This window comes from Haemaphysalis longicornis, unplaced genomic scaffold (genome assembly GCF_048455015.1).
Source record: "Haemaphysalis longicornis isolate Haplotype H1 unplaced genomic scaffold, Haemaphysalis longicornis Haplotype H1 scaffold_3, whole genome shotgun sequence".
In the NCBI taxonomy this organism is placed as follows: Eukaryota; Metazoa; Arthropoda; class Arachnida; order Ixodida; family Ixodidae; genus Haemaphysalis; species Haemaphysalis longicornis.
In genome coordinates, this window is record NW_027526335.1 from 156,928,826 (window position 1) to 156,952,361 (window position 23,536).

The 23,536-nt window shown below is 47.4% G+C and overlaps 1 protein-coding gene across 1 annotated transcript in view; it reads left to right on the forward strand.

Annotated features, from left to right (window-relative positions):
- LOC144175496 (uncharacterized) overlaps window positions 1–23,536 on the forward strand; it is a 113,880-nt gene that overhangs the window by 88,832 nt on the left and 1,512 nt on the right. Inside the window, exons 7-10 of the mRNA XM_077704575.1 lie at window positions 10,970–11,021; window positions 11,999–12,283; window positions 14,609–14,753; window positions 23,259–23,528. Of these exons, the coding sequence (XP_077560701.1) occupies window positions 10,970–11,021; window positions 11,999–12,283; window positions 14,609–14,753; window positions 23,259–23,528 (752 nt within the window). The remainder of the gene's footprint in view (window positions 1–10,969; window positions 11,022–11,998; window positions 12,284–14,608; window positions 14,754–23,258; window positions 23,529–23,536) is intronic.

Below are 23,536 nucleotides of genomic sequence, written 5' to 3' on the forward strand. Positions count from 1 at the left end.
TGAGGCACAAAACCCATAAACCGTGACACCTTAACGAAGCGCACTATAGGACAAAGCATGTACAACAGTTTCTTGTACTGACATCGGCATAATATATCTGATATTATACAGCAGGAAAATGACAGAGCTCGAAGCTTCCGGCAGGCATAGGCGAGGTACGTATTCCATGATAAATCACTATCAAAATGTACGCCAAGATATTTTACGGTACGTGTACAATTTATTGAAGTGCAACTGCATAGGAAACACTCAGATGTGTGTAGAGGGAAACAGAAAGATTTTTTTCTTCAGTGGACTGTGAAAACAACTAAGGCGAGTTTTGGAAGTATTAACTGTGATCACTTTAGCCTCAAACCAATCTGCGGCTTTTCTCGCAGTTGCTTGTAAAGGTTTAATCGCATCAGAATCATTAGAAGCAACTGATAAAATTATAGTGTCATCTGCATATTAGAAATACGGAATACCTAAATGCGAGCAAACATCATTGATGTAGAAAATAAATAATAAAGTACTTAAAATGGAGCCTTGTGGAACACCGACTGCGATCGTGGCGAAATCATTATAGGTTCGACCTATCTTAACGCAATTATGCCTGTCATGCAAATAATGTTCTAATAGCAATAGAAAATGACTGCGAAACACCAGCAACGGAAGTTTGTTTAGTAGCAGCTTATGACATGCGCTGTCGAATGCCTTACGTAGATTTTAATAGTGGCGCGCACGCAACCTGATTCTGCTCAAAACTCGAATTGAGCATATCAGAAAATTCTTCAAGAAGCATTTGCGCGCCGCTACCACAAATCAACCCATAATGGCTGATGAAAGGACGTCATTCACCTCCAGAAAACTTGTCATCGTTCGCAACACATGGCTTTCCAACAGTTGACCGATGCATGATAATACAGAATTGGGCCGTTAGTTCTCAATTTTGTTGCGCATGCCAGCTTTGAACAGTGGGCGCGCTACAGGGGCTTTGAAATTATTGGGAATGACGCTACTGGCAATAACAGCATTGAGTATGGTTAACAAAACGTGCTTAATGGTAGAAAAAGTTCTGCGCAGGTCATTGATAGAAGTATTGTCTATGCAGGCGATTTGTTGGGTTTCAGAATATAAATAATTGTTCAGAGTTCATCTTCTGTTAGAAGTGGAAGGTAAGCCAAATGAAGGACATCTGTTTGGCGGCAACGTGACTGTGCATGTTGTCTTACACTACTGGTACCTTGGGAAAAATACTTGTTAAAGATATCTGTGGACGTTTGCCCGGGTGAGTAAAATGGCGTGGATATAAAGTCGTCATTATCATTCGGTCTACTGTTGCCTCTCAGACAGTTCAGCAACGACCAGGTTTTCCTGCTGTCTGAACGGGCGTCCGAAAATCTCTTTGTAAAGTGTTTTCGTGCAGTCAAGCGTATCATAGCATTTACTCGATTTTTGGACTGCCTGAATTTAGATCTTAATTCTACACAGTTAGGGGTTCGTTTTCACTGTGCCCAAAGTATGTCTTTTTTTGTTGCAGCCGGTATTTCATGAGTCATTCAATTATTGCGCAAGTTACGCGTCCCGATAGTTAAAACGCCTATGGCTAGTGGGTTAAAGTGGTTAAACAGCACAGCGAAGTCATCGGAAATTGTACTGTGGGGTGTGGTTAAAAAAAGTTCTGGCAATCATGTTGTTCAACCAGTTTATCAAGGACATTTGGATCTACTAATTACATTTGTATTCTGCCACTAACAATAGGTGGTGTAGCAGCCTCCATTGTTAACGAACTACAGACAAACTAATGATCGGCCAGTTTAGTCTCAACAATTGGCGAGTTTACGCGAAGACTGTCAAGCCGAACGTTTATAAGGTCTATGCATGATGAGTCTAAGCGACCAGAAAGCACTTCTTGGGGTGTTTTGCTTTAAAAAGTATGTTGTAGTCCATATTTAGACAACGTATCAAGGTAATCGCCTACAAGAGCGATATTTGGGCGAAGGGTGTTATTGTCAATATCCTCAACCATACATATGTTGTCTTTGCGATCAAGGGACGCTAGCGCACAATCAAGCCCCTTTAAAAACAACCGACCGTTAGAACAACGTCGGCGGTAATAAGGTATTACAACCAAAGATAATTCGGGAGTGCTCATGAGCAGGGCAACCACTTCAGCGTTCAAAAACGCAAAATTGTCTTCCGATACCGGCCTGTTATCTTTTATAAATACCGCCACGTGCCCATCTACCAATAGGTCGGGTGTGAGAGAACGACTTGAAGCCGGGCATGTTATACTGCGGTGGAAGAAACGAAGACACATCTATTTAAGCAAGGAAGAAAACATAAAAAATGAACAATACGAAGATATAAGAGCCGAAAAATGATCCCACTGCTTGTGAACACTACGGGTACTGACGTGCGCTAGTCGAAAAGATTGACCGTTTTTAACTACAAAAATTGGCCGCGTATCTGCTCCTTTTGTTGCAAATGACGTCCAAAGACGATAGTCTTTATCGGCTTTTGCGAAGTAAATGCCTCCCTTCGATTTCCCGCTCACCTCTCATGTTGTTCCTCTTGCGTCGCGCTCCTCTCAAGGTAAAGACGCCAAAGCTTTGCTTAAATCATTTTAAATTTCCCGCGTTCCACTGCTACAAACCGGGTGTCTCCATGCGAACGCTGCCGTACGGTGAAGACGCGCGTTAATCGAGGCGCCTTACTTCTACGTTTATAGAACCGCGTTTCCCTACTCCACGTGCGTTGCAAGCAGAACGTGGAACCCATCTAGAAGAACCTTGCGTAACTGTTGCCGGTTGATTTCTTAAAATGGCGCCAGAAGCTATAGTGGCGCGGGCGACAGCAGGCGACGGCGGAGTGAATTCTTTTTCGGCAGTTGATGAAGTATTTAATTTCGCAAAAGTCAAGCATGTAGGATTTTTTATAAAGGAACACTGCAAATATCACTTCTGTATTGATTTGTTGTCTCATATTTGCGTAATGTCTTCTTCGTCTTCAACAATGTTGACAAGTATGAACATTACACCGGACATAGACTGGTAGATTTAGCTGTGACTATATAAGACTATTGCGCAGGCATTGTTTTGCTTTGGCCGGGTGGCTGAATCGAGTCACAGACAGACAGACGGACAGACAGACAGACAGACAGACAGACCAACATTTCTGGGTTTAGGTAGCCCAAGAAAGACTATCGTCTTTAAAAGTGTATGGGCGTCCGCAAAGGAATAACACGCGACAGCGTCGGCGTGGTCTATACTTAAACAATCCTTTCAAGATGCGATAGCCTTTCGATACGAAGAACTGGCGCTCCCTCAGATTTCCTCGTCAGCAGTTTGCCATTCCTTGTCCGCACAAACTTATAGTTACGCTCTTTTCCTCGGGCACGGGCCAACCGACACAAGTTCTTGTTCATGCGTGTCAACTTTTTGTCGAATTAGAGACGAGAAAAGGAGCCTTCCTGCTGCGGCGCAGCAAGACCTTTTTTAGCGCTCAACCATTTCTGCTGAGCGGAGACACTTCGCATCTGGACAAGGATGGGCGCCACACTGTCATCACGACTGGGCAGGCACTACAGGGTATTAACATCGTCGGGAGTGAAGTCTGCAATTTGAAGCCCACTAGCCACGTCTCCCAAGAAGAACACTAGATCCTCGTCAGCCTTGTAAGGATAACCATGGATTTCAAAGTTGCCAACCCTGCTGTGTCGTTCCAACTCGTTGATTCGCGCATTCATGTAGTCCAGCTGTTCATCATGTCCTGCCACATTACTGGGAATTGTTGATACTTGTGGTTGCAGTTTAAAAATCGGAGCTTGATTACAGTGGCTATAGAAAATAGAGTCGTATTTACTTAAGAGATGTTCAGAAAACTTCTGAACTTCCCCTACAGATTCAGCCAGCTTTCCACAAACATCTCTGACCTTCAACAGCTCTCCAACCTTCGCCGTTAGAGCATCCACGGTGTTTGTCATAGCATCTAATTTTTTTATGAAGTGCGGAGAGCATGGACGATAAAGCATCACCAGAGTTGGAAGTGGCCGTTCCCAGTTTTTCTTTCTGCGTTTTACATCCCTGACATCTCTAACATCCCTGACTTCCCCAAGCTCCACGCTTTCCTGCAGACATATTAGCAAATTTGGCATCAGTAATATTTCAACAGTTTTTTTCCACATGATAGCAATCAGTACAGGTAGCGCAGGTCAAGTATGTGCCATTTTCTGGCCCAGGTTCTGAAAAAGACTCGCACAGTTAAAATTGATGGGCAGTCAGCGGCAAAAGCAAAATCAAAAAAGATAAACAAGTTCTTCGGCTAACTCACCTGCAGGACAAAGGCGCAACAGATTAAGCACAGGCCGTGGTTTGCCGCTGACTGCAAGGTTCCGAGGTGGTGACACGTCTTAAGTAGCAGGCGGTGGACCCCGAGCGGTCACCAGACGAACTGGAAGCTGAAGCCCAGGCGGCTAGTTGAAGGAGTCAGAGCAGCTAGTTACTGCACCCGCCATGCGCCGTGGTAGTCCAGCCACGCACGTCCGAGATAGCCATCGAAAGAGTAGCCGATGAAATCGCAGAAGCGCAGTTTGTTGATCGTCCCGGTATGTAGTTGCCTGCCAAACAAAAGCGCAATAGACTGAGCACAGGCTCTGACTCTGTCTGCCGTTGTTTTCCTGGAAAGAACCAAATTTCTGTGTCAAAGCGCGTTATTTTAACAATAATAGTTCCAGACGGGCTGACATTTTACCCATAGGTTTCTGGGCGATAGCTAGCACAGGCACGGCGCAAGGGTAATGATCCGTCGCTACGATAATTTTCCGGCAATATACGAAGTGATGAAATTGTTTGCAGCCATAAACGCAAGCCCTCGCTTCTTTTAAAGCAAAGCTCTACCCCCCAAGGGGTCGTTCGCGACCGTTGGTGTGAACAGAAAACTACCCCGAACAAAGAAAAGAATTTCCTGGCGCCGCCAGGAATCGAACCTGCAACACAGTACTAAAGCGAAAGCCCGTTGTCTTGCCGGTTTAGCTACGAGCCCAAGCGGAAACGGGGAAGGCAGGTGGTGCACTCACCGAGCGCATATAAGGGTTTACCCCCCGCATTCTCGCTGAATGCCATGTGACAGTGTCACGCGACCTCACGCACCGCTTGCGCTTCACCCACTGCACGTCTAGCGGCCCTGCGCGCGCCTTGCGGGTGTGCTAGAAATTACAAAAATTAAAGGACGCTCACACCAACGCATGTCATCTCACTTCTAGTACGCCAATGTCCGAAAGCCTGTGGCTTCCAGTGTTCACGCAAGAAATCACAGCTCCTTGTGGTCCGCCCTCATACCAAACGACACATCAAGGAACACATTCAAATACCCCTTGATGGCCACCACAGAATGTAACTCCGCTTGATGTACTCCCAGACTCTTTGCGGCAAGAACTAAAGATTATCCCTTTGCTTAAAAATATGAACCCCTCACACAACGGGGGTCACCGACAAGGACTGGCTCAAGCGATCGACCCCATCCTCGGTGGCGATCAGGAAGTTGTGTACAGAGACGCCTCCCAACATCGAGAGCAGCAGTACGCCATCATCGTGGCTACCTCCAGAACTAACCTCCTTGCGTGTGCCTCACTCAAGACCAAATACATGACGGCAGCCGAAGAGGCAGCCATCGCCTTGGCTCTCACTCTATCAGGGGTTCGGAAGGTAGTCACCGCTTCCCAAAGCCTACCAAAATTACCAGTCGTGTTGGGTGTCCCGACCTGGACTGCGTGTGCTAGAAAAACACTCTCCAAACGGTTCCATTCAAATCATCTGGACACGCGCTCACGCTTCAATGAATGGCAGCGAACACGCCCACCAACAAGCCTGCGCTTTAACACCTCCCCCCCCCCCCTCCACGGCTATGGAGCTGCACGAGGACAGTCACCCGCTCGTCCAGTTCAGGGACATAACCCAGCGTTATCACCTTCAGAGACAGACCATACCTTCGCCTTACCCTGACCTTTCCAGTGAACAACAAACTACCCTACGACTCATACAATCCAGCTCCTTCCCACACCCGACGTGTGTTTCCTGAATGCACCCGAATCGCTACGACGCTGAATGTAAATTTTGCTCATAAGTAGGAACACTCCGCCACATACGCGGGGTGTTCGATTTTAGCCCTGAGTGCCCTCCTCTCTTTCCGTCAACTAGACAACAAAAGCAATAGAAGATGCTGCTGCCCAGCCCCTCTCTGCCTACCCAGCTTCAGCTGGTGGTCAGGCGGCGCGTACTGTGGAGAAGGAACCACCCCCCTGGGCCGCACTCTGGGCCGTTCAGAAATCTGAATAGAAGCATTTCTTCCTCCTCATCCTGCTCCTCCTTCCTTCTATGCCGCCGATCTCGTCGCCTCTGTCCGCGGCGGCAGAAACGGAGAAGTGAGATCGTCTAACACCGGGTTTGAGCTTCCTTCGATACCTTGAAAAAACGTTTTCACTCATGTGCTACACCAACGGGTGTGGTTAAGTGCATTTAACTTCTGTCTGGTTTCACGATTTGTATAGCGACGTGGGGGAATTTAATTGACGGCAAATGGGTAATCATCGTGGGTGCCGTTTACAGCTTTGCTTTCTAACCACATTCACATGGTGGGTTGGCCTGAATTATTTTCCCGGCCTCTCAACCAGTGTCGCCAAGTAAGTTGCGTCGTGTTTACCAAGCCAACACCGTAAACGACCGAATTCGACCCCAGTGGGGACGCTAAAACGCCTTTGATGCCCTTCACCTCCCATCAATATCGTGGGAATTGACCTGCACGGACCCCTTCTTGTAACTGCAGTCGCCCGTCGGTGGGTTGTCACAGCAGTGGACAGTTTGACCCGTAATGCGAAACTGCTCCCACTTGCTCGGCCTGCGCTTCGGAACTAGCAGAATTCTTTTGGAGGGCCAGCTTCCTGCGCCACGGTCACCCCCTCCCCCCCCCCCCTTCCTGCCTCTCCCGCCCCCGAGTTTTTCTCAGTGACCGCGCACGAACGTTCCTTTCTTCTCGCTGAAACTGTTCAAATAACTACGTCGTGCTACCACCCCTAAACAAATGGCCGGACGGAACACTTCCATAAGACTCTTTCGGACATTATTTCCTTCTACATTGGCCTTCACCACAAGAATGGCGACACCCTTTTAAATGCAGAGCATTTCTTAGCCTCGCCTGTTCCTGCGTCGGACGGTGTCAACAGTTCCGCGTCCGCAGCAGGTGCGCCTCTCCTTCCCTCCTCTCTCTCAACAGCAGCTGGCGCGCGCATGCGTCGTAGTCAGCCCGTTCGCTCCGTCGCGGTCTCGGCGTAACAGGTGCGTGATAGCAGCGCGCTGGGGCGTGAAAGGGCGCGCGCTGCTTGCGCATGCGCGCTATCCCCTCCGTACTGCTCTCCCTCTACTGCGCGCGCTGCAAATATAGCGGCTCGCGGTCGCTCGTGTTTCACTCACTGCGTTGCTCCTTCCTTCCTTGGTTGACGCTCGTGCCCACGTTTACTCGTGTCTGTTACTTCAGCATCACGGAAGAAGCGATGGAAGCAACACTGCCTTCAATCAGTACTGAGGCCCCAATGCTCTGCATTTACTCGTGTTCCTCTCGCGGGAAGGCGCGGGAATTTTTTTTCTGTTTGTTACCTACGCCTACAATACCGCTGTGCAACAAAACACTGGATTCCCCCATCTTTCCTTGTATATGGCATTTCCCCCTCTTCTGTACTTGACGCGTCTTCCCTCTCCGCACCTACTCCTCCAACAGCGAATCTACCCGACAGGCTTGTTTCTCGGCTGGCTCACTGCCACAGTCTTGCCCGTTTGAACACGGTGGCCTGTCAAGTGAGCCGAAAATCTCGTCACGTCGAGACCCATCGCTCAGGCTTTTTCAAACCTGGTGAAGATGTTCTTCTTGCCCACTCATTGCCTCCCCCCCTCAGTATTCCTGGATTATGCGAGACTCTCTTGCCCCGATTCATCAGCTCTAACAGGATCCTTGAGGAAACTTCACCGGTCAATCACCGTGTCAGTCCTACTTCCGGAGTCATTGACTACCAATGCAGTGGAAATGAGATCATGCATGTTTCCGGGATTAAGTGTTTCCTTTGACGCGATTTTTCTACGTATCAGTGGCTGTCAGGATGGCGGCTTCAGCCAAGGGGAAATAATTGTATTGGCGTGAACTTAGCATACGCCCTCTTAACACGAGAGGCTGAGCAATGTGAACGGCCAATATCGGATTTATGCTTCGTTGTCGTTTCTACATGGTGCACGTTTATCATCATCTCATTTCATTTTTCATTTTCAAGGGCGGTCATCATCACCTACGCTGGCCGGAACAGTGGCAGTTCTTTTGTGGCCGTGACGGGAGCTCGCAAATAAAGAGGACCTCAAGCGTTCTTGCCGACTCTCTCAATACCACTTCCTCCTTGCATGCTCGCAAGCTGGCATGCTTGTTAGTGGCATATAATCAATGCATATCTTTTTCTAAAGAAACTTCGGAGGTTCTACACTCCTGGGATATAAGGAGCGCTCCAGTGGAGGGCTCCGGAATAAGTTGGACCACATGGGGAGCTTTCATGTGCGGCGAAATCTCGACACACAACACAACTGCTTCCAGCACTTCGGTATTAATATCAATAACAACACCATAAAAAAAATAGGTTTCATTCCTATTGCTGAGAGGAGACTCGTGGCTTCTGCAGATTGCTCACAGGACAACGTCATTTCAAGAATAAAATGTCCACGTGACACATCACCGCAACGATAGCTCCGCCTGCTGGGTGACCGCTACTGTACGGCTCATTTACTAAGAGTGTGCATGCCTTTGGGTTTGCTATAGCATTCTTTGTTCCAAGGTGAGACCGCATGATTCCCATATGAAATAGTCAATGGTGGATCAATATATTCGTGTAGCCGACAGGCAAGTAATTCCAGCTAGTAGGGCAGTGTAAAGAACAGGAGGGTATTTACATTTGATTCAATACTACGTTTAGTGATGGCCGCGGTCGGAACGGATTTGAGCGCTACTGTTGGATTTGGGGAGGAGAAATTTAAACTCCCGCATAACATCGTCCGGGAAGGTGGATCAGGTCAAATGGGGAGGATCTAAAGTCGAAAGGATTTGGGAATCTGCGAGGATCTGCGGATCTCCAACCTTCTGGCCAACATGTTAAAGCGGATTGTGACCACACAAAATAATGTCCTTATACACAAGCCAGCCCTTGCCCAAATCACTATAGCCGGTCATCCTGCATGTAGAGGTATCAGTTAGTTGAAGGTGTTTCACAGGTAAAGGTGGGGCCGACCATGGTTTAATATATAGAGTTCTGTCACTCTTTTCAAGTATGTTGAGCGTAGTGCGCTCAAACCATCTCACACGTTCATGACGGAGTGGGCCTATGGGCGAACAATTCAATTTCCTTCTGTAGAAATATCCGTTGATGCAAATGGGCATTTGACTATTGCCTGCGGGGAGTTTTTCGGAACGAACTGGGTGGGTAATGAAAAAGCGTACACTCAGCTATGTTGGAGCCCCGCATGCCCAAACAATGTGTGCACCGGAGATTCAGGGTTTTACAAATGAAGGCACGAGCTTGTTATTGTAGCATCATTATTCTGAATCATTACCCTGTATTTCTACCCTGGTGCGAAGATCGAAACCACGGGGGTATTTCTGTGCAAGACCATTACATTAGTCTGTTCGTATGTCCAAAGATTTTAGTCAGTTTTGAAACAATCTGTGTGGGAATTGTTTATAGCTTACTTTCGGGCCACGTAGTCTAAAATGAGAAGTTTCTGAACATCTTGCGTACTACTCGAAGGTGTGAGTGCTAGGATTTTTTATGTGTCATCTAGGATTTCTTGGAATGGTGTGCAACACTTTCCCATGTTAAAGAATGGGGACACAAAATTTCCAGGTCTAGAAAACTATGTACAATGCTTCCTTTCTTTCAAGAGACATATGCCATCACGTTTCAATTGTAACCGTTCAGCATACCGTATGTTCAATCCATTTTAATGTTTCACCGCTCGAGAACACCCTGTGCGAGCCGACACGACATCATCTGCGACTTGCCCAAAACTGCCGACGTCGGGGCTCCCATGACGTATCGTACGCGCCGGGGGCAGCTCACACGCGCTGCTCCGCCGTGTGTACAACGTCAGAGTTATGGGATTGACATCATGCTGCCCGGGCGCGCGGGGATGGTGAAGACCTCGGCCGGTCTTGACGCGCGCATGCGCTCGCTCACGCGCGCGTCCAGTCCATCAGCGGTGCAACGAGAATGGCGACATCACGTGCAGCCTCCTGTCATGGCGGCCGCAGGGCGTTCGTTTATTCGAAACCGAAACTTACACAAGAAAACGATGTCATGAGCGAATATTTACGCGGCGATCAACCGTCTAATGTGCCATTCTCTGATAAGTGTCATAAGTGCCATTCTCTGATAAGATAGCAGCGAAAAAAACGTAACACAAAAATTACGTGCCAGCACTCCTTTAAGTAAGACGTGCCTGAAGTCTGTACGAAAGTACACGTTTTATGATTTGTTCGTGGGTGTAGCTTATGGACATTTATATATGAAAATAGAGTACACAATTTATTCACTTCTAACCCTGGCTAATCAGGCGGTTGTAGACCTCAAACTGAACAATTTGCGAATTTCAGGCGCACTATTAATAATATTATGTACAGTATCCAATCCCTTCCAATAAAGAACAGGAGTATTATTCAGATGCAATTAGCGACTGTCGTGTTTTAGGCGGACATAGATTTCGTTTTTTATTAGATGCGACGCATCTCTTGCTCTGAGGCATGTCCCTCCTGCGTCGGCGTCATCGTCGGCGGCGTCCGCACGCCACCTGCGCATGCGCGCATCTCCTCCGCTCTTCTCTCCGACAGCTGTGCGCAACACTCTCACTCCGTCTAATTATCATAAACAACAGCTGCGTGCGCGTGCTTCGCTCCGCTCTCGTCTGCTCAGGCGCGCAAGTGAGCGCAAGCGCCACTCTCCTCCGCTGTCTCCTCTCCTTCAGGCACGCTGAATACAAAGCGGGTAGCGCGCTGCGGCGGTTCAGTCAGCGCTAGATATCGTGGTACGCCGCGTGCCTTTGCTTGACGACTCCGTGCTTGACTTGATTCTTCCGATGAAGACGTGATGGAAGCGACGGTCCCTTCAGCGAGTGGGCTGACACAATCCAATACCAGCGTCAGCGCAAACGCTCAAGGCAACGTTACGACCAATTGAACCCCCCGATGCGTCGCATCACATCAGGGTTCCCTCGCGGGAAGATGGGCGTACTTTTGTGTTATCTTATTAGTAGGTGTTCGATGGCTTAAAAAAAGCAATTTTCTGCACAGTCGGAAGGTATTTTTTAGGGTTGCTAATACCACATCGTGGTTTTACGAAAGCCCCACACCACGGGTAATAAATCTCGTACTTAAATCGCGTAATCTCATGCTTATTGCCAATTTTCAATTTTCAGGAAACAGTTTTACAACAATGGTGAATTAGTCTATATTGTGCCCTTAACCGCAATGCCAGCTGCGGCTGAATTTACTTCAAGATTGCGCACAGGCTGCAATTATTTGTTTCATGCGGCGCCTGACAAGTGTTAAAGTACCAGGCGCACTTGTAAACGGTCCTTTATAGGAAATCATTGAAAATTTGGCAATTCAATATTGCGACTCATTTTAGGAGATCCTTTTATTCGGGGAACGCAGTGTATGGATTTTTAAACAACGGAAAGTTTTCCTTCCTCTCTTCTTTGTGGTTACACATAAGTTACTTGCCGACACGTCAATAGAGAACAGCGAGATAGCTGGTTACTTTTGCTGTACTGTTATGAGCAATGTTCTCCATACGTTCCGGTGTTCTCCTTCATATTGCTCACAATATTACGTGAAGTCAGCAATAAACTCGGTGCTTAATCTTGGAGGAAGCATGGAAAAGACGTTTTAAACCCAGCCATGATACCGATTGCTCCAAACATTGCTTTTTTCTTACACATAGGCCACTGTGATGTGTACAATCCCGCCCCGATTGCACGCAATCGTCCGCGAGATGCGTCGTACAGGGCGGACACTACCTACCATGAGGCATATACCCATTGGCGGATCTGTGGTCACAGAATGGCTGTCAAACGCCGCCCGCTCAACGTTTGGAGGCCTGCAGACCCTGTCCAACACCTTGTGCATGACGGAAGCGTGTTTCCTGGTATCTGCCCAACCGCGATGCCGTGGAAATTGCGACAGTGGCAGTGACGTTGGCTTTCCGGCCGTAACATTCAAAGTTAAGGTAAGCTTTATTCACGAGTTCAAGGAGAAAGTGTTTTTATATTTGAAATGTAGCTTGGCTAGCCCAAGCGGATTTCTCGGCGCCTATTTTGGTTGGTAACCTTGAAGGGAACCTGCAACAAGTTTTTCAACTCATTTCGAAACCCTAAATGCTTGCAGAAGGTATTCAAACAACAAATCCAGTGCTTAGATTACGGGGTCACAAAATACCTACTGCTCAGTCCCCATAAAATATCTTAGAAACTAGATAAAAAGGCTTCTCTCTTTTCCGCTCTTACCGTTCTTCGACCGCTATAATTCCGTCATTACATCGGTCTAGCGGCTATTAAACGACTTTCTCTCAGTTGAAGCAATGAACGCATTCTATAGCCACTGCGAAAAGAAAGCTACAAAAACAGAGCAGAAACGGAAGGCGTACCTCCTGCAACGAGCATATCACACAGTTATGCTCAGTGCTGGCTATAGGCTTCACAGTGCTTCCTGATGCGAAGAAAAGAGTGAGAGCGTTTATCGGAAGTGTTGCAGAGTCCTTTTAAGACCACCGTGGCGTTGAAAAGCCGGCGTAGTCATGGGCGTTAACCTTAAGCGAAATATGCTTTGGCGTTTACTTGCAGAACACGCTAAAGCCCTATAGTCGAATGGCCTTGCCACATCAGTTGCCGTGTGGCCAGAGCGGTAGTACTGGCCACACGTGTAAGTACGGTAGTACTGCATTGTTTTGCGTACTTGCGCGCTGGATTCTTATTCACGTATGGTAGGTGAGCTGCCGAATACCAGTGCCCGAAAAACAAGTTACAGAACTTATTCAGCGTCGAGTACGGTAACGCCGTCGCGTTCCGCACAGAAGGACGAAGTTCAGGCATCCTGAACTGTTTGGTAGTGCATTGTTTGGTCGGATTTATTTAAGCTTTTTGCCGTTCAAGCGTTCTGTATGCCTTTTAACACAATGCCATGGAATTTGACGATGCGCAGACATTGAATAGCCGCTACCAATCCACTCGCACTCCTGGCAGGGCCTTTTACACCGAAACGGCATTCAACGAAAAGGCAAACTTACGCGTACAGGAGGCACAAATAAAATAAAGGTGATAAGATACGAACCCCGAATTTTTATGTATATGTGCACTTTAGAATACACGTTAGAAAAGTGAAAGGGAAACGCTCAAAAACTGGATTAGAAGAGGGGCAATTTCAAGGCATGTAAAAAAACAGGCTTAAAAAAACTGTCTCACGGAGCCGGCTTGAATGAAGCCAAAATGTATTTTCCGTAGTTTAATACGCGCAAATCAGTGAATCCGATCCGGTAAATGGCTAATTTAAAAAAGAAAAAAAAAGAAACAGGAGATCATGGGTCGTTGCTTCTGTTCGGATATGCAGTCCAGATAGTACAATACTGGCTTGGTTTATTTAAAATAAAACTTGAGTACATTCACAGAACGAGTACTTATTTCCGGGATAATTATTATCCTGAACATTAACTGTACACGCCTCTCGCGATTAATTGCGTATTGTAGTTTTTTTATTGCTACTAATATTTTTCTGATACAGCTACAGGAGAAAAAAGGGTTCTGTGGAAAGGAACATTTCAACTTCGATGCAAAGGAGAGTGGTAGATTATGAATTCAAAACGCGCAGAAAGGGTTGACCGAAGGTAATTCCCTTTTCCCAGAAAAACTCTGGAGCAACCGTAATAATGTTAAGAGCATTACTTGAAAACGTCACGAAAAGAAGCTGGGAGCTGTGAAAAGGAAGCTGCGCAGGGAACACATCCGGCACGGTCTACTTCATGGCCGACATTTTGTAAATAGCTTAAATAGATCGCCTTCCATGGTTTGTTTTCTATGCCGTGCCGCAACGTCAAAATACGCAGAAAATTTTGCGCCTGCTTATTTTTGTTGTTAATAAAACGAGCGTATTATTTTCCTCTCTGTTCGGTGCTATTAGTAGAAATCACAACCAAACAATATACCTCGTTTTAGACTGTGGAGAAAGACAACCCAAGTTTTAACTTGTTAAGCGGGACCTCTTAGAAAGGTGATACGTATTGTAAACTTGTAAAGCGCACTAAATTAGACTAAGCACGAAAGAGAACGACGCCTGTACCGGTCATCCTCCTTCGTCCTTGCTCTAATTTCTTGCGATTTACACGTCTACCGTGAAAATATGGGGACAGTTGTCAATGGCTATTTTTTGCATTGAAAGGACTATTATAAGTAATATTTTTTTTCTGGTGCGCGTTCCTCGCCCTGAGAGTGGGGCCATGTCTCCATCACTGGCTGTTCGTCGCTATTACCACAGCGAACCTAAAAGTTTTGTATTTCATTAGGTTGTCAACACGAAAACTCACGAGAAGCTAGGCCCCAGCCAGATTGGAGAGGTCTGCTTCCAAAGCGCCGCAATGGTGAAGGGGTACCACAACAGACCCAAAGAGACGGCTGATCTCTTTGACAAAGGAGGCTGGATGAAATCAGGTATCAGAACGAACAAGATCACATTTGCGTGAAAAAAGTGCCACGGTTTTACGCAACGCACTTTCGATTGCTTTGTAGTTTGCACGTGATTGGAAGATGATTCAGTTTGGGCCGAAAATTGTCTTCACTGTATGATAGTCACCCAGACACACCGTTATCTCGAGTGAACTTGTTACATGCTCTAGCGGCCCTGTAAGGCATGAATCCTGCGCTGTTAGGGCTTTGCATGGTCTGTGATATTTTTATATCTGGCAAGAAGTTCCCAGCCCAATCTAAAGAAGTGCTTGCCTTAGGTACGTTACAACAAAAATATTGTGACATAAAAATGGGCGCTTCAGCAAAACAGTTGCAGCGAGTAAGTTCATGTGTGTGCCCACTTTTCATTGTGAACAAGGCACCCGTGCGGGAGCCGAAACGTCTTGATTTTAAACATTCGTGGTCGGCGCAAGTTTTTATTGTCATGTGTTTTCCTGACCACACGGGTTTCCGCCAAACCCTTGATTTCACTTATGGCATCAGTCAAATATTACTAGTTGGTTTGCAAAAGTTCTTTCAGAAGATAGCATATCAAGTTCCGCGATGGCGCAATTCTTACTGGGTCAAATTGAAGCGACAGCGCTGCGGTCTCCGTAGTGCAGTTATTGTGTCTCAAGTTCGAGTCAGGATCACGGTGTACAGTTTGGCCGTGGATCTTTGGTCTCCTTCACTCTTAGCACCTTAGCACACCGAATGAAATCGGTTTGCAGGCTACCATGGATGGTGTTTCTTGGAATAAGGGCAGTGCACCATTTACAGTGCAATTCACACGTCTAAGCAGCGTATAATGATTAAGGTGATTATACATGTTTCATCAAACGCAAGCATCAGACGCAAGAAGGGGCCGTCGTGCCGGGTGTCAACATCAATGACATAAAAAGAAAAAACTACTTCAGCGGGAGCAACCACGCAATGGAAGAACGTGGTGGGGCCCTGGCTCCATTGATCAGCTATAACATACGGTCATTGCTGCTTGCCGTGCGGATGTATGCCTATAAATAGTGATTGAATAAAGCTTGATAGTAATGCGTTATAGGGTGAGGTGAGAGGGGGCCCATTTGTCTACTCATATCAGTCCAATGAATGCCGGGTATTTTACAAAAGTGGTAGTTTACTTTAAATGACAAAATAAGAATATTTTGCATAGACAGAATAGCTTGGTAAATGTGAATGTGCGGTCTACAAAAAAATCAAGGTTTAAGAGGTTGCACATTGCATATAAATACACACAATGGGAAAAAATAAAGCAAATAAAAACGATAAAATTTAAATGAGTATGAAGAGTATTTGGGTGGAATGCGGTACATTATTAGGTTTATATTGTGAATAAGGTGGATTGCGATAGAATTAGGTGGGTTAAGAATGAAATATTGGGCAATAACATAGGATAGGTTTCAGTGACTAACATCTTATTAGATAGATTAGGGTACAATAATGTGAATACATAAATCATGGAGTAATACGATAATATATTGTGGCGGGTTGAAAGAAATGAAGGGCGATCAAAGTAAATTGTGAAGATTGAGATAAACTAACCTGGAATATCTTGTAAGGTAACCCAAGTACAGAAAGTAGCGTAGTGACTCTGGGAAAGGATAGACCTGTACTTCTTAGGCATTGCTCACAATGCGTGCAGGCAACCACTTTTAGAGCACACACATGAAATTAACCCGCCCAGGAATGTTATCAATTTATAGCGGCTTGTTATGTCCGCTGCTGAAGGAGACGAGAAAATAGACGTTGTACGGCTTCGCAGTTTCAAGGCAAGACTGTTTATTTTCAAAACAGCAGTACGTCGAGTGGGTCCCCCGACGACAAAAAGCAGGAGGGCTTCCGCTTTCTCCTAAAAGAGAGATGGAAAGGTACCTTCAGGCAGTAGACGGCCACACTGCCAGGAATCGCCCGGACAACAAAGTAAGCGTCCCCGCGATAGGGGACCATTCGAAAGAAAGATGGAATCATCCTGCAGTGAGCAGGCGACAGCGTCGCTAGGTAGAGTCCCCTACAAACGGAGCGGTGTTCGCGACAAGCGGGCGCAAGACAGGAGAGAAAGCGAAAGGTCCCCTTAACGGGAGCCACTCGCGCGTGGTGTCATGAGGCTTCCGATGCAGAGGCTCCCCTTTACTACGGAGCTTTTCAAAAAAGGCAGAAGTAAGGGCTCAACGGACAAAGGGCGTAGTCGTCAAAAAGTCACTGTTTATCACTGAAAACGTACGTCAGACAGCATGAACAAAACCCTCATTATGAACTGGCTTGTCTCGATCGACGGTGTCGACTTCTCGCTCGCAACGCACGTCGATTGTGATGGTCTTGCTATTACCTTCGAAAACATCGTACGGCGATGCAAGGGGTGGCTCTGTTTTGTCCTGCCACTGAAACACAGGTGTACGCCAGTCCGTACCAGTAAACGTGAGAACCTTCTGGTGCAAGCGATGCGAGGTGCTGTTGGCCTGAGTTCTGCAAGCTATGCGCGCTGCCTTCCATGCTGAAAGAGGGGGCTTGCCCGGAAAGCATCTGGTCGGAAAAGAATTCCCCAGGCCGGCGCACTGTTCAGCCGCACACCACTACTGTTGCGCTGAAGCCAACATACTCATTTACCGTTGAGCGTACACCAAGGAGAACAAGAAGGAGCGTCTCCAACCAGTGCTGTAGATCGAGTTTCGCTTTGAGTGTAGCTATTTTAATGTTGCCTGTGCAACGCTCAAACCTTGCGATACTGGCAGGGTGGTAGGCGGTTGTATGCTGCAGGTTGCTGCCAGAGAGGGTCACAATCACTGTCTAGGGGCAGTTTTTGTGCAAGCGAGATAGCCGAAGCGTGACACCCATGTGAAAATAAAGGCCTGCGCGATGGTCTCCATTCATATGCTCGCAATTGGTATAGCCTCTGGCAATCGGCTGCACCAGTCGATGCATCTGAGCAGGTACCTAAAACCTTTGCAGTGCGGCAGCCGTTCCAGGAGGTCGCGGTGAACGTGGTTAAAGCGAGACTCAGGAGTCTGAAATTCTTGTACCTCAGCCCGAGCGTGACAAGTCACCTTCACCTGCTCACACGTCTTATATGTCCGAGGGCGACCGTCCGCGTTGGCACAGGGCCAAACTAAGCGTTCTGTTATCAGCTGCAGTATGGCGCGGACAAGCCGGGTGGCTGATGTGAATACCACTCGGCGAACATACAGTGAGCCGAAAGCTTCTGTGTTTCCCTGGGAGGTACTGCACGTTATCGTGCTATGGGCGTACGGAAGTGCAACTTCCGAAAGCACGAGTGATGAGCACACACCTTTTAGTCTCGTCAACTCAGTGTCCTCTCGCTGAGCCGCAGCAGCACCTCTCAGTCAAGGTCGCCCAGTTTTTGGTAATTTTTTTGGCCGCCCAGTTTTTGGCCTGGCACCCTTTTTTTTGAGGTTATTGTATTTATCTTGTGAGGGGGTGAGAGCAAGATGCAGTCAATAACGTCGGCGATTTCATGACGCTGGCTGCGACGACGTGCAGGTACTTCGTCCACTGCTACGTGATGTTCCGCAAGTGGAAGTGGAACTGAACTTGGCTGAACGAAACCCTTCGGTGCTTCGGCTAAATATTTCGTAGCTTCACTTCCATGTCCAAGATTTTAGGCGTGGATGCCGCAATGTTGCCGTCGGAGCTCGTCGCATCGTGCTTGTTGCAGCGTTGTCCGGGTCACCAATTTTGTAGAGCTCGGAATGTCGGCTGATGAAGAAGAGGGGAAGAGACGTTGTGCTGGTACCCAGACAAGGGAAAGGAGAAATGCTCGAGCATTTTTCTAAAAGAGAGAAGGAAAGGGCCCCTCCAAGGATTAGGCGCAAGGAGTCGGCCTGGTTTCTCGATGTCGGGTGTCTTTTGGGGGGATAGATTTGTGAAAAGGGCCTGAAACTGTTTACGTAGGGTATCGACACCTTGTCAGGCCCTGAGGGTGAAGGGAACGGGAATAAAAAGGGATAGGATGGTGAAAAGGATGAATAAAGAAGAACTGCCACTGCGACTAGCACCACGGCACACGAAACAGTTCACAAACACAGTATCCTGGAGTGATCCTGCGCCCCGCAGAGGTTCTCGACGGGACCAACGAAGCGTAGAGGCGAGGCTGCGCAGCGATGAACTGTATAAGATGGTCCGAAGTCTGAAGAGCTTGCTGGGTGAACGCCCGAGCAGACGAGTGGGTACTGGCGAGCAAGACCTTGCGCTCGACGGCCCGACGCGCCAGAGCAGCCGCCTCTCAAAAAACAAACAGCCATGGCCCGCAACGCGTGGCCGGCAAAATCGCGAACCGCTCCGGCCGCACAGGGGCGAAAAAACACGTCCGAACCCCATGACGACCGAGGTCAAACTCAGTCGGCAGGACAACAATGTAATAGTTCCCGCCAAAGGCGGTTGTTGAAAAAAAAGGAAATGACCCCGTACTGAGCAGGCGACGGCGTCGCTACGTAGCGTCTCCTACACAAGGAGCATTCTTCTCGTCAAGCCGGCAGCAGAGAGGAGAGCAAGAGAAAGCCCCATCGGTGGGAGCAGCTCGCGCGGCGGTGCCGTGAGGCTTCCGCACTAAATTCTAAGGCACGTGGATACAGTGTCACACAGGGTAAAATATTCTCGTTGTATTGTTTAAAACCGACCTCGTTGGACCTTCGTATATCAAACTGCTGCCAGCCTGTCAGCGCTGTACCAATTTCATCGTGCGGTACGGCTGCGAAGGGGCAATAGCACGGGGGCATGCAGCGTCATTTTTGCCTGATCGTCTGGGCCGACGAGGGTCATCACGTATACCTCCAGACCGTCAAAAGGCAGCTCCCTGTGTTCTAGGAGCTCACAGAGTAGATTGCTTGGAACCAGGGCAGTGGCGACAGAGTAACGTTCGGTGTATGAAACTATGCAGCGAATTCCGAAGCTCGCGTACATTTTGAGAAACCGGGCTCGGTGGTAAGACAACACGAACACCGGGAAATGCGGGAACAGGCAGGTGAAGCGAAGCCCCATGGTTCCTACGTGCGTGGTCATCGACTAACTGATGCGCCGATGTGGTTGCGCTTCAGGGCCTACATTTATTTACACATGAGAATCAACAGCAAGATTAGTCCGCGAACCATGGAGCACTCATACGATACAACAAAGCGACACAGAAACGGCGGTTGCTCTCTGGGCATGGCTCGTCATATGTGCCAAAGCCACCCGCTGCTGACGATGAAGCCAGCGGCCCATGGTAATAATGAAGGGCGCTTGTACTGAATGAAAAAGTGGGCACTAAAAATTAAAATGGAAAAAGGAGCAATCATGTGATCAAGATAACCAGTTTTCATGGCAATGAAGCCCGCCTTCTTGGCTGATGGCTAAGCGCATGTCCCAAAACGGAAGGGATCGGCTACCTGCTTAGCCTATTACTTTATTATGAGAATAAAAATGTAGTGCATTCAACTTTGTGATGACGTATAGAGGAAGGTAATATAAAAAAATATTTTTTTACTCTGATCGCGCTAAGTTTCGCTTTCTTCCCAATACTTCCCCTGTTGTGGATATATTTAAGGCTGGTTTACTATATTGGGGATTTGCAAGGTTGCATTTTATTAACAGCGGCTAGACCTCTTACTCTCAGACTAAAGGCACACAGCATTCATGGGCAGACATTGATGTTATGTTATAGCGCAGCATCATCAATCATGGTTTAGGTTATAGTTAACCAGGCAAGTGGCATTCGAATAGCGGACGGCACTGCACAATCTTTAGGCAGAGAGACGCGCGCTTGTCGAGGAGTGCGGACGACTCGGGAAGAGTTGACTGTAATAAAGGGTAGTATGCAGGGAGGCTGTAACCGTGCTTCCCCTGTACATGACTATGCTTCATTTGCGCGAAATCCATTGCTGAAAACCAGCTGACAAAGACCAAGCTTGCATCAATCCCCCTAAGGCTGACTTCTCATATATACACAAACCCATTGCTAGCAATGCATTTTTTCAGGAGCAATATAGGCAGCCTCATAACGAAATATGGAAGGCCCGCGTCCTTATGATGTTTACAGAGTTGTTTCGCATGCTGAAAACACGCCTGTGGGTACATTACTGCCTCCGGCCTAGACCCGCTGATCCTAGCCATACACATCATAGCTGTGAGGAGTGTTTCCGGGAGGTATTGTTTTGGGGGTCGGCCATTTAGAAAAAGTATTGCTGGTAGAACACGCTATGATGGGTCTTTCAATACTGTCGCGGACAAAATGGTTGCTGGTGAGTGTATTGGGGAGATACGTGGCGCATAATAGTCTGAGAAGTGTTGTTATTAGCTACCAAAAGACCGCTAGTACTGTTACGGAGGTATTTCTGATTAGGGCTGACTGTAAAACACCGGATATCGATAAACACTAGGACAATAAATTGTCCATTAAAAATCTCGCAGAGTGGTTCCCTGCTTCTCAAAATGTTTTACTATTCTTTGCATTTGAGTGGATTTTTCTCACCCACAGCCAATACAGTATATACGTACCATCAATCTCTTTTGCGTTGTTCAAATTGTCATGAGCCCTAGGACTAAGTAGAGCAGATAATACTCCTCAGCAGCCTGAAATTTTCGTACGGGCTGAAAGCGGAAGTTTGAGGGCGACAGATTCAATTGTTACAATGTTTGTCTTAAACAGTAATCCGGGCACTTTGCTTAAAGGAGCTCCATATTTCCTCCCCGTTGTTTGTAGAATTTACGAAGGCGATTAATCCGCGTAGTCAAAGATCACGCTTGTGCATCAGTACGGAATCCTGCATGTGTCAACATCGCCTGTACTTCAAAACGGACAGATTATAACGAGATGTGTTAGTTTAAAAGGACACTGAAGTGTATTGGTCAAGCTCCCGGTTTTGCTTGCACTGCGTAGACTGGTTCAATTAACACACTTTTCATCGTTTATCCGGTTGATAAGTCAATCATTATTTTATAAAGCGATAAAGAATAAAAACTACCTTGCGCGGTCTGCGGCAGATGCACCAACTAAAGGCTGTGACGACGGGAGGAGGTGCACCTTAATTGGATGATGTCCAGGCTAGCATTCAAACAAGTTTCGGTTTCGGTTCGGTAAAACAACATTCTTGACAGCCGACAGGATCCTCGGATGAGCATTCTCGATATCTCAGTAATCGACGTACCACGCTTCTGCCATGTTTTTGGCTGTAAAACACGTTAGATAAGCCTCCCAAGACGGCTTGGAATCGTAGCAATCACTAGCCGAGGCATACGCAGTGGATGAACGCCCTCCGCTTCACCGCAGACGCTCCAATGCAATGCGATTTTCCTCCATATTTGAAGCTTGCCTCACTCGTGCCTGTATTGTACAAAGCGTGTTCGCACCAGGCCAAGGGTCTGTTGATTCTGGCCTGTGCCCACAGCCCGCAACAAGTCGGAGCTTATAACAACACGCACGCCAACGAAAACTCGCTACCGCGTCAGTGTCAGCCTGCGCACGTTCTGTGAAGTAGTTCATGGAGCAGTAAACGTTACAGCCCAAAAATGGTGAACTCAGTATAGAAAACGTCGGCCGAAAACGAAAAAGTCAACTAACAGAATAAAAAACATTGTAGCCTCGGGGATTCGAACTTGCGACTTGCAAAAGAACATACCTAGTTCGCCAGACCTCTCGGCCACGGGCAAGCATTGCGATCATCGCAATTATAATGTATATAATGTATAACCAGTTTACACTTTATTTTAGTTTTAGCATTGCAACCACATCAGGTGACTATTTGTTGTATAGCGCTCGTGCAGTAAGCATCCCTCGAATTTACACAATATCCCACGTCTACCAATTGCATTTCTTAGACAGGAAATCGTTCGCAGATGTGTGGTCGTGCTTCTGACCGCTGTGTTTGTTCTCCCAGCGCAAAAATTGCTTTGTGGTAAATAGTTGTAGGCTGTACGGTAAAAGTATTGGTTTATCTTATTTCCTTAGTACCAATATTCCGCTGACTCTTCTCCCGCCTTCAAGTTGCCTTAGAATTACCAGTCAGCTAATCTGCGCGTATGCGCTTCTGCAGCGCTTGTGTGGCGCGACCTTAACTTGGAGCTAGATACAGTGTACAAACTAACAAAGTAAAGAAAGACACATTCTTCCATTCACAAACGTGTCGTGGCTTCGTTTCAATTGAGCGAACAAATTGCAATGACCCGTCGGCGGCCGGCGAACTAAACACTGGGCCGACTGACTCTGCCCAAAGGTTGGCGAGCTGTGCAGTAGCGCAGTCAAGCCAAGTCATGTCCTTCTGACGTCACAGGAAAACGCCACAGTAAATAGGCGAGGATACATAGAGGAGGACAGCATTTTCTAAATAATTTTTCTAATAAATAAACTCGCGTAAACGCGCTCACAATGGCCGAAGCATGGCCTATAAATTCCGGACTGCAAATAACTTCAGTGTCCCTTTAAGGTGGTTTTAGAAGCAACGTGAAAAAGGTTTCTTCGATCTTTGACCAATCTTGGGAAAAATGCAGGCGATGCTGGCTACTATGATGAAGATGGGCGGCTTCACATCGCCGAAAGGTGGAAGCAAATGATCAAATGCATGGGCAACCAAGTGGTTCCAGCTGAGGTAGAAGAACTGCTGCTGCAGAAGCACGGTGATGAGATAGCGGAAGTGTCAGTCGTGGGACTGCCCCACGACGAGTACGAGGAGGCAGCAGCAGCGGCCGTCGTTCTCACGGAGAAAGGAAGACAGCAGGATCGCTCTGAAGTGGCTGAAAGGCTCAAGACCACTGTGTCAGGTAAACCA